The sequence below is a fragment of the Sceloporus occidentalis genome, unplaced genomic scaffold (assembly GCF_023333645.1).
Source record: "Sceloporus occidentalis isolate IW3139 unplaced genomic scaffold, rSceOcc1.0.p SCAF_27, whole genome shotgun sequence".
NCBI classification, from domain to species: Eukaryota; Metazoa; Chordata; class Lepidosauria; order Squamata; family Phrynosomatidae; genus Sceloporus; species Sceloporus occidentalis.
The window spans coordinates 500,960-512,893 of NW_028317007.1; the positions used below are offsets into that span (position 1 = coordinate 500,960).

At 36.2% G+C, this 11,934-nt stretch overlaps 1 protein-coding gene across 1 annotated transcript in view; it reads left to right on the plus strand.

Moving 5' to 3' along the window:
• LOC149299851 (protocadherin-17-like) overlaps window positions 1-6,123 on the plus strand; it is a 78,778-nt gene extending 72,655 nt beyond the window's left edge. Inside the window, exon 4 of the mRNA XM_089485949.1 lies at window positions 5,441-6,123. Within this exon, the coding sequence (XP_089342075.1) occupies window positions 5,441-6,123 (683 nt within the window). The remainder of the gene's footprint in view (window positions 1-5,440) is intronic.
• The last annotated feature ends 5,811 nt before the right edge of the window (window positions 6,124-11,934 follow it).

Sequence of the window (11,934 nt, forward strand, 5' to 3'; positions counted from 1 at the left end):
ATGAGGGTTTTGCTGTATAATTAGTTTATGGTAGTCCTCATTAAGTCATGAAAAGTAATGCCCATTGTTGCAACACACAACATTGTACAATTTTCTAGTAATTAATGAACATTTGTGAATAATTGCATAGCCCATTTATTCTCTTTCTTGTGTTAAAAATAATTTCTATAGCAGAGACAGTGTCTTATATTACATGATTTACCATTTTGTATGAAAGTTGATAAAGGCTAATAATAATTATTAATACTTAAAAGTTATACTATCAACAAATCTTGTTTGAAATGTACTTAAAGAGTGTTTAGTGTATCTCACTGTTCAAGTGTACATTTGTAATCTATGGGAGGCATTATGAAAGTATGCATACAAGAAGCATCCATTCACATTTTTAGCGTTGATGGCCCATCTACGTGTTTTGGTCCTGTGACATTTATATTCAGGATTATCTCTCAAATGGCACAAATGAAGTGGGAACCTACTATAGGAGATCTAGCCGCCTAGCCTTTTCCTTTGTAGTATTTTTTTACGGCTCCTTTTTTCTTCTAGGGCATTTCTCAGATAATCCAGAAACAATGACCTGGGCAACTGTTACACATATACTCTTATATTACTTTGCTATGTGTGAACATTTGAATTGTTTTTCATAGTTTTGTTGTACTTAAATTGAATAATTCAATCATGAAATGCAAGATCTCTTCCATTCTAATTTGTTTCTACATATGTCATGTACTTAGATGGGCAGTGGCGGATCTACCGGGGTCGCAGGGGTCGCGACTGCGACCGGGCCCCGGCGGCAGGGGGGCCCAAGCCAAGGGGCCGCCCGAAATCTTTTTTTTTTTACGTTTTTTTTTTTTTTTTTAAATAAGGCAGGGGCATCCAACATGCGGTCCGCGGGCCAAATGCGGCCCGCGAGACCTCGAGGTGCGGCCCGCGTAAGATCGGCAGCCAGGGCAACCGATCTTACACGAGCCGCACCTCAAGCCCTGCTACTTACTTGTGGGAGGGTCTTCTGGACAGCACGGAGGAAGCGGAGTTCACGTGACTTCCTACTTCCTCTGTGCTTTAGCAGAGAAGGCAGAGGGAGGCCGCGCCCCCTGCTGAAGTCTGTGAGCGGCATCGAGGGAGCTGCAGTACAGGTAGGGGGGTGGGGAGGGTGTTTGAATGAGTGTGTGTGATTGAGGGAATGAATCTGTGAATTAATGATTATATGAATAAATGAGTGTGTGTGTGTGTGTGTGTGTGATAGCATGGATGTGTAAGTGCTGGAACCTAGGCATGATGGGACTGTGATTGCTGTTAGCAATCACACTCCTATCATGCCAAGTCAGCCAGTACATGCTGAAACCTGGCCAGCTGCCCCCCTTGTGTAGTGATAATGCCAGCAGTATGGGGTCTGCACTTACAGCCACCCTGTACCAGCATGTACTGGCTGACTTGGCATGATAGGAGTGTGATTGCTAACAGCAATCACAGTCCCATAATGCCTAGGTTCCAGCATTTACTGGATGGATGTGTAAGTGCTGGAACCTAGGCATGATGGGACTGTGATTGCTGTTAGCAATCACACTCCTATCATGCCAAGTCAGCCAGTACATGCTGAAACCTGGCTAGCTGCCCCCCTTGTGTATTGATGCTGCCAGCAGTATGGGGTCTGCACATCACTTACAGCCATCCTGTACCAGCGTGTATTGGCTGACTTGGCATGATAGGAGTGTGATTGCTAACAGCAATCAGAGTCCCATCATGCCTAGGTTCCAGCATTTACTGGATGGATGTGTAAGTGCTGGAACCTAGGCATGATGGGACTGTGACTACTGTTAGCAATCACACTCCTATCATGCCAAGTCAGCCAGTACATGCTGAAACCTAGCTAGCTGCCCCCCTTGTGTAGTGATGCTGCCAGCAGTATGGGGTCTGCACATCACTTACAGCCACCCTGTACCAGCATGTACTGGCTGACTTGGCATGATAGGAGTGTGATTGCTAACAGCAATCACAGCGAGCACAGTCCCATCATGCCTAGGTACCAGCATTTACTGGTTGCCTAGGCTAACAGCAATCACACTCCTATCATGCCAAGTCATATTGCTAATTTTGTCCAATTGTGTGTTACCTACTTTTATTAAACATGTGAGTTTTTATTAGTATTTTTAAAGGTGGGGGTCATTTTCGGTTTTAGCTAAGTGAACCCTGAATGTTTTGGTCCAGAATTTTCATTTTAGTTCATCCCTAGAATAAATCTAGGGAATCCTGAATTTGTAGTCGCAAAACTTTCAAGGCCCAGAAATCAGTGAGAGGAAGAGTAAAGGTTTTGTGTCATTTTACTTTATTTTAATCTGCATATTTTATTAAAGGCCATATTTTTTGTCACAGTGAAAAATGAGTGCGGCCCGCGCACGTATACAATTCTGATGAAGTGGCCCACTGCAGAAAAAACTTGGACACCCCTGGATTATGCCCTTTGTACATGCGCCCCTTTTTCTTTGATTATGATTCAATATGTAAATTGAATTTGTTGAATTAGTTGAAAAAAAATTGTTGGGTAAAAATCATGTTTTTTTTGGGGGGGTGAGGGGGTGGGGGGCCCTTAACAGATTCTCGCACCCGGGCCCTGAGGCGTCTAGTTACGCCCCTGTAGATGGGCAATAGATGGGCAATTAGCATCACCAAAACATTTTATGGTCTTTAAACTAAATAAACACCTTTCATTCAGTATATGATATAATGAAGTGAGACCTATAGGCCACAAGCTTCAGTAATTGTGGAAGGAAACATCTATCTAGTTTAACTTCCTTTTTAAATGATTGTTATTTTTAGCTTCCTTTTACATTGTGACTAATTTCTTCTTTCTTCTGTTATATCACCTAGCAAACTGTGTGGATTATTGGTTAAAAAGATGACATTATACGCTTGATAAGGTCATGTGTGGGGCACCCACCAGTGACACTTTGTCCTCATACTAATGAAATGTGCCCTCTATAAATTTAAAGTGTGTTCTGCTATTTGTGATGGAATCACAAAGTAGACAGAAGGTGTAATACAACTCAGTAATGCTTAACTTGTCATTTTCAAGTTTCTGCTGCCATCTGTGACCTAGTGATAACCTGCATGCTTGTTATGCATAAATCCTATTATCCTCACATATTCTGGTGCTCCTATGGAGTTATTATACAGCAGTGGTTTATTTACAATGTGGCTCATCAAATGACATTACCGATGAGCATTAATGGGAAAATATTTGAGTTGGCATAGGCTTGTAACAGGAGTTTGTTTGCTATCATGCTAAATTAAAAGCTTTAAGTGACCCCTTTCCAGTTTTCCTTTAAAATAGAAAAAGTATAAAATAAGGATTATGTGTCATAACAATCTACTGAGTACCAGAGGGGAAATGGACACATTGAGTGGACAATTTTGATCTATACCTGGGCAACGGGTTAAAAAAAAAAGAGAAACTCTACTGAGCCCTTTGTATTCTAACAAAGCCACTGACACTGTTGTTCACAATTTTTGTGTTACAATGATGGGAAACACATTCCCTTTTAAAGGGATTTAGTCCCGGGGATAGCATATACACTAATAAACTCACTAAATGAGGAAGGGTGGAGATTTAATATGTAGGTTTAAATCTGTATGCTTAAATAAGCTGAGCCATATTTATACTATAAACCAAATGAAACACAATGAGTGATCATGGTGTGGTCATGTTTGGGGGTAAGTAAGTATGATTAAGAAATAATTTACTGTAACAGTATGTATTTTATATGCTATTCCAGAACACAGGACTAGCATATATACAGTAGAAGTGGCTCATGAACAGAAATGTGGATTTGTGGTTTGAAGTTATCGACTCATGTATAACAAAGAGTTACCTATTTACAATTTTGCATGTATGTGCCACCTGATGATATTCAGTATAGTATAAATTTCTTGCGTGCTGAGACAAGTGGTCTAGATCATTCTGAACAGCCTCCTATTCATTAGCAAAACAAAAAAAAAATTATGCTGATTGTTATTGAGAGGGAGCTAGAGATATGAGAATTTTCAAAATCTCATGTAGAGTTTCCTTACAAGAATACAAGACTTTCATACAAATAGAAGTTTACATAGAACTGGAAGTCATTACCACTAGTGCATATTTAAAATAATATTATACAAGTCCGAGTTAGAAATATGCGAACAAGTTGAATAGTATGTGAAATTATTTTTTTTTTAAAAAGTAATTTGAGAGGCGTGTGCTTTAAACAGGAATGTGTACTTTAAATTAAATTTACACCATGTCAAGATAAGTTTCTAGGTTTGTTGGTCTCCTCATGTCACTGCGCTTAACTTATTACTTTACTCTGTTCTGGCAGCCATAAACATTGTTTAGCAGTGTAAAGATTGATGGAGTAATGTAAGAATTATTCAGTACCTTAAGTATTTATATATGTACGTTTTAAAAGTGAAGGAAGATTGATTAAAACTATTACAAGTTTATAGATCAATGGTTAATTTGTAGCACGTTGTTACTATACATAAGCTTTAAATCAATCTTTGTGTTACAATATTATTTTGATTAGGTTAATAAATTGGGTGTCTCATTGTTCTGTGGATTCACAAATGTTTCATGTTACAATTAAACAGTAGACTAAATGCTTAAACTATATCCCCATATTAACTACGTGAAATATGGGCAATCGGTTAAAGTATAACAGCTAAATTATTAGAGGTTAATATGGTGAGGAACTTTAAATATACATGTAAATCCAATTCAAGACCAAGGACCGAAAAAGGCTTGAGTCCGTACAGCAGGAAATATAGTCAGATTACATGTGCTGAATGTTTCTTCTCTGCATCAAATTCTATGTTGTACCCTAATATCTGGGTGGAAAGATACTAAATTTGGTAAAGATGATAATTTTATTGAAACATTTTATTGCATTAGACTGTAAGCTGTGAAAAAAAGCTCAGGTCCATTGTTCATGTATGTTTACCTTTGTTTTACATGCTTGAAGAAGACACTTCAATTTTTTCATTTCATGTAAGAATTTCTGAAACACGCCACAAAGTTACAATTCAGTGTACATAACACATTTATGAAACTGGATTTGCAAAATAAATAACATATTTATAAGAAACTAGCCTTATATATCATGAGAGCAGCCATCTTAACTTCCTGTTCTCAGGATTTGCAATTCTCTTCTAAATTGTATTTGATTGGCAGGAGTGAATGGAAGGGAGGCTAGCTTAACACGGGAAAATTATGAAGTTATTTTGCCTTTGCTAGCAGCTGTCACTCAACTCAACTTTGCTGAGTTAACAACAAACAGTTCAAACAAATTAATATAATGATGCCAACGATTTCCAAGATTTAGATCTTGAGAAATAAATTTAAATATATTGTTGCTTTGCCATCAATAGTCCTTTATTTAGTTGAGTAAAAATAATATGTTTTGTTTTGCAGAGCAAGAAGAATGTATTAACTGCACAGAGGAATGCAGAGTGCTTGGTCACTCAGACCGGTGTTGGATGCCTCAGTTCCCAACAGCAAACCAGGTAGAAAATGCTGATTACCGCACAAATCTCTTTGTTCCGACCGTTGAAGCTCATGTTGAAACTGAGACTTATGAAACTGTGAATCCCACTGGAAAAAAGACATTTTGTACTTTCGGAAAAGACAAAAGAGAGCACACAATTCTCATTGCCAATGTTAAACCATATTTAAAAGCCAAGCGTGCCCTGAGTCCCTTGCTTCAAGAGGGTCCCTCTGCATCAAGCAGCCCAACCAAGACATGCATTGAGCCTTGTGCCTCTACTAAGGGACCATTGAATAGCTGTGAAATTAAATCAGGAGTCTTGGCAGAAACAACCAACCAGTACATGTCTTCTGAAAGTCAATACCTATCGCCTAGTAAACAGACAAAAGATCCCCAATATATTGCATCAGATCCAATGGCTCGCGTATTTGCAGATGTGCATTCCAGAGTGAGCCGAGACTCAAATGAGATGGACTCTGTTTTGGAGCAGTTGGAGCATTCAAATCGAGATCTTGGACGAGAGTCAGTTGATGCGGAGGAAGTTGTTAGAGAAATTGACAAGCTCTTGCAAGACTGCCGAGGAAATGAGGCAGTGGCTGTAAGAAAGTAAGCGGAAGGACCTGTTATATTTGCCTTTTTCCCAGTAAAAATATACATTTTATCCTGGGTACAGCACATTGGCTGGGGAGCTATATAGACTGATGCTGCTTTGTGGCTACAAGAGAACAGTTTAAGTGCCCCTCAACTTTTTCAGTGAATTTTGTTTGTCTCCAATTACATGGGCTTCATTTTGACAAAAAACAAATCAAACATACAACAACCTTCCGTTGGACAAAGTCAAGGAAACTACACCATGAAATATGACAATCTGATATATAAGGGAACAGGACTATAAACATTTACGGAGTTTTGCAACTTCCTACTGTAGTCGATGATGACTTTGTTTTCCGGAGAAAAAAAAACATCGATTAACAGGGTTAACTAATTCATGTGTGGATTTTAAGCAAGCATCGCTAGCTTCTAATTAAAATCCTAACTAATTTTACTGTAGTCCTAGCTGCACCAAACTTCGCCACCCATTTGTGGAATCCATTTTTTGCATAAAAGAACAACATTCCAAAACATTTTCAATAAAACATATCAGTCATTAAGTGCATTTCAATGCCACACATAGTGATATATAAAACTATATAGTCAATTTCTTGTGTCTTGCACATGCATTCGCTAATTCACATGTAAAATGGAAAAAAGTGTTGACTAATAAGAATTTTAGTGTCCTACAAAAAAATATATACACAGATATTTACATATATATAGATAATTATAAATATATTTCTGAACCTCAATTATAATGTGGATCTAAAGGATATTTACCATTTAAGGGTAAAAGTATAAATAACATAATTAATATCTATTTTTATTGCTTTGTGGACACTAAAATTGCTCAGGAAAGTGAAATGTCCTATTCATTCAAAGATCACATCACCATTTAAATGTGCAAATGTAAGAAAATTTAAATGTGTTTACATAAAATGACATTTTTATGATTTTTTTCCTTTTTTGCAATTTTAGTGCATATGAGCCAAATCGTTGAGTGTATAAGAGCTATATTGTGTATTTTATTAAATTAATATATAGTTGTGTTGCAAAAAAATATTTGGGCTTATATTGTAAATGGCAAGTGTTGCCTCAGTAGCTGTCGAACTCTATGAGTTTTTTTCCTGCTTCCTTTTCTGTGTGGAGTACAGGACGCAGTGCCTCGGAGCAAAGTCTCTGTGTTAAATGTATGGTCTACAAGCTACGGTAGTACGTAATCTGTTCAAAATGTGTCTACATGATTTAATTCAGAGCAAAAGTAAGTACAAAACACAGCAATCCTTCTGTCATGACATTGTCGAACACTTCTGTTAACAAAACAAGCATAACAACAGACATATTTTTCATTCGTATTAGTAACATTCCTTAACATTATAACTGAAGTTTTTTTTTTTGTTTTTTTTTAAATAAGATTAAACATTTGTTGTTTTTATTTCATAAAATGACCTAGAGTAGAGTATCTACATAGCACTGTACTATAGCACAAGTACTATACGTAGCTGTGCAGAAAACTTTTACCAAGAAAATCCATACCCAAATTATACAATGTCTTAAAATATTTCTTCATATATCTGTAAAACCAAATTCTTATTGTCATGTCCAGAGAACATTTCAAAAAATGATATTGTTAACAATATAATGTTCCTTTGTCTTTTTTAATACCTCTTGAGAAAAAAATTATATATAACTTACACAGATATGTGTAAAACACCATACTATTCCACTAATTTAGATTCTACCATGTCTCTTTGAACCAGGGACAAAAAGGACTTACCCAAGGATACTGCAGTGTTAGTATTACCTCCTAAAACATTATACATATTTTCCCATTCACGGTACCGTAGTCAAACATCCAATACATCTATGTTCTGGTTAAAGTGCAGACACTGTACTCATGGATGGTTGAGACATAATTTTTCATTTGTCTGGGAAATGTTTTATGACAGCTGGGCTTTGTCAATTGTCTAATGACAAATGCCATTGTTATTTTAATTTCAATTTCTGGGTACAAAAAAAAAAAATATCATAAACAAGTGACTGTAAAAATTCTTCATGCTCTACATATTTTGGACAATTTATGTACCTAAATGTGTTTTGTCTGTGTTCAGCAATGTTCCTTTTGCCAGGAGGACATAGCTTGATTTTTGCTTGATAGCTGAAATTCCACAGTAAAGCTGGATTCATTTTTTGCCTCAACATAATTCTTTCATTAGGAAATGATAGTCAATCAAGAAATTTAAAGTGATAACAACTCTACAAAATCTCAGAAACATTGGTTCATATATATATATATATATATATATATATATATATAAAAAACCTGTTTAAGTCTTTGTTGAGGTTAAAGTTATCAGATGTGTCAACACATAGTTTTATCAGTTAAAAGAAAGAAACAAAACTCATGTTTACAATCTATATTTGTATTTTTTAATGATGTATGTTTCTTATTCATTCAACTGAAAACTAAAATGTAATGGTATTTTGGAAATCTTTTGTGGTTTGCTTCAAATGGGTCTAACAATGCTTTACTCATCAAAGGCTATAGCAAAATGGGTAAAATAACTCTATTAACAGTCATACATTAAGAATCTATTAAAATAAGTTTCAATGAAAAAGACAGTACATTTGTGTTCACCTATATCAGTGGCATTGTGATTAAATGACAGTACACCATATTAAATGTTTTATATATAATGGATTTTCGTCACTTATAAGATGTAGCTAAATGGATGGCTTTTTATCTTCATCCATTCTAGCCAGTTAAATTAAGAGATAAACTCAAGAATTAAATAATACTAATGGTCTACATTTAAATTATATGGTTATGCAATACAGAGTTTCAGTATTGTTGTAGATATGATTCACTTTAGAAAACAGTAGCTAAGTACTAAATAAGCGGCAATTGTGAGGCAAAGTAAGTTTAGCATTATTGTTACCAACTAAATGGTTCAATCATAGACATAGTCTATATGTTGCCATGGAGATAAGACCGTATTTAAAATTCTGGTGCAGAAATGCTTTAAATATACAACCACTTGTTTTTAAAGATGTAAAACACAGGCTTCACAGGCCTCAGACAAAATGTTAATTTTGTTTTTGCTGTGTTAGTTTTCGGCCAATGAATTTAGTTTCCTGACCATTCACCTAGGGCGAATTCTTTTTTGAATTGGAAAGGAGGAGGTCCCTGACACCTTCTGGAAACATCTTTCACTATAGAATTTTAATATAATATATTGTCACCAATACTTATTCATCAACAAAGAATAATAGATGATATGATAGAAAAATTATTTAAAAATTAACTTGTCCACAAATTACAGGTTTGGCTAGTAGCAAATTTCTTAATAAACTAAACTCCACTCAGGAACAGGGGAAAATGTCTACACTACAGTAGTCACTACAGCTTCCCCAATCCTCCCTACAACAGTAAACTTTCTGCACCAAAAGAAATGTTGAATTGACTAGCAGTATGCTAGGTGAGCAACAAGCATCAATCTCATCCTCTGCTTAGCTGTCACCGTCTCACACTGGAACTGCTGCTACGGACACGTTAAAAAGGTGTCAGCACATTTATAGATCTAATGCTTATCCTTTCCCCTTGTAAATGCTCATTGGACAGAGTGGAAACAAGTAAGGAAAAACTCCAACAGGTTGTTGGACCCATCAATCACAGCTATTACTATCAGAGACCACACCCTGATTTTTTGTTTGTTTGTTTTGGCTACTTCTAACTATCAATTATTGATATGTACCCTCCTATACACAGTCCTTCCAACTTTACCTCATTGGCTTGTAATGGTGCCAAAAGGGCTTGTAATGGCGGCAGCTACATGTGGCGAGAATGGACCAATCATGTAAAATTTTGGTCACTTTTGCAGGTTGTTTTTGTTAGTTTCGTCGGAGATCCTCCTAGTTTTGGTTGATTCGTAGGAACGCATAAAACAGGCAATTTTCATTAAAAATAAAGTTTGTAAAAAAACAAATGCACAAACCTACTCTGAACCTCTAGTTTTGGAGAATGACCTTGTATTCTAACATGTCTCCTCCTTTGAAAAAACCTCCCTCCAGTATAATTTTCTATCACATCTTCTCTTTCTCTTCTTTCCTCCTAGCTATACATATTGATAGATTTATATAGTAAGCAGAGAGTGGGCAGAGGAGTTTGGTGAAGAGTTGTGGTTTCTACCTTGCTATCTGTCATGAAAGGCCAACACTTACAGATTTCTTCATGAGGGATGAGCTGGCCCTGTATAATGCATTGTTAAATGCATAGGGGGGCTTTGGAGAAATCTCTTGCATTTAACACTACATTATACCAGACCGAACTTCTTGCAGAAAAATAACTGGCTCATCCCTTCATAATGTGTAGTTAAGAAGCTGAACCACACATCTCCCATGCTTCTGTTTACTAATGATTTAGTGTATAAAACCCCTATATGTGCATATAAACTGCTTTATATGCTAACTACACATTGTCATTACAATCTGCTCTAACATTTTAATTAGATCTAATGATTGTTTGCCTTTTTGACACATGGCTTGAATGATGTCCTACTGCAAACTTTGCCAACATATATGTGACAGCAACACAGCCAGTCACAACAACAAAACATACATCATCAAAGATTCTTACTCATGTACATCGGCAAACGTGGTGTACATGATACAATGTTCTGCATGTGACAAAGGGTGCTACATTGGAGAAACGGGGCTTAAGCTGCACCTTAGAATGAACCTGCACAGAAGCTCCATCAAAAACCATGAGGAAGAAAAATATTGCACCCCGGTAGGAAATTCAAAGGAAATTTCAGAAACTCTCAGGAAAGAAAAACATTTGAGATGAAAATGATAACACATTTTAACACCATAAAAGAGGAACTTAATGTGGATTGTGGTTTCCTTACACACTACCAGAACTTCATATGAACTTCATCTAGTCATCCTATGTCTAATTGCTGTTATCATCTTTGATGTTTTACTGTGGTTATTGGTTTCCCTAAGTTTATTTGTTCTGTCCCTGGGTTATCTCTCTACCTCTCTGCATTTCTCACCTCCAGACCTATTATTTACGACACCCCACTCAACCCCCCCCCCTTCTCTTATACCATCACTTGTTTTAAGTTGTAACCTCTATCATGTTGGTTAGTATTGCTTCGGACCTGATGAAGGGAGGATAACTCTCGAAAGCTTGTCTTTTAAATATTATGTTAGTCCAATAAAAAAAGGTATCACCGCATACTCTGGAATACTCTATTTTTTTACATTGTGTCTACTGGACTAATACGGCTTCACCCTTTTACATTATATATATATATATCTATATATATATACATACACATATATCCCACCTTATTTTGCATGTGATAGATAGTACTAAATGAAAGTAAGATGATTTTATCTGGCCTTTTTTTCAAAACTGCAGGGATGTAATCAAAAGCACAAGTGGAAACAAAGTTTTAACAGCGGGAAGTAGCTAATTTTATCACCTATATTTAATCTATTAGTGCCACCTGGAAAGACTGGAAGGTTAATATAAATATCTTGCAATGTGGTTTTAGAAGGACACAGACAGAATTCATGATTTAATAACTGATAAGTAGATTTGCATGATTTGCAATGTTTTACTAAATGATTTCTATGTATATATGATATAGTTTCAGATATTAATCACCCCCAAAAGCTTTAAACAGAATATAAGTTATATAATATAAAAAAATACCAAGCACCCCTCTTAACCAAGTGTGCGAAGAAGGGTGCACCCCTTTATTACCCACTAACATGTTACAGTCACAGGCAACTGTATTGCTTATTTTTTAACCCCTTC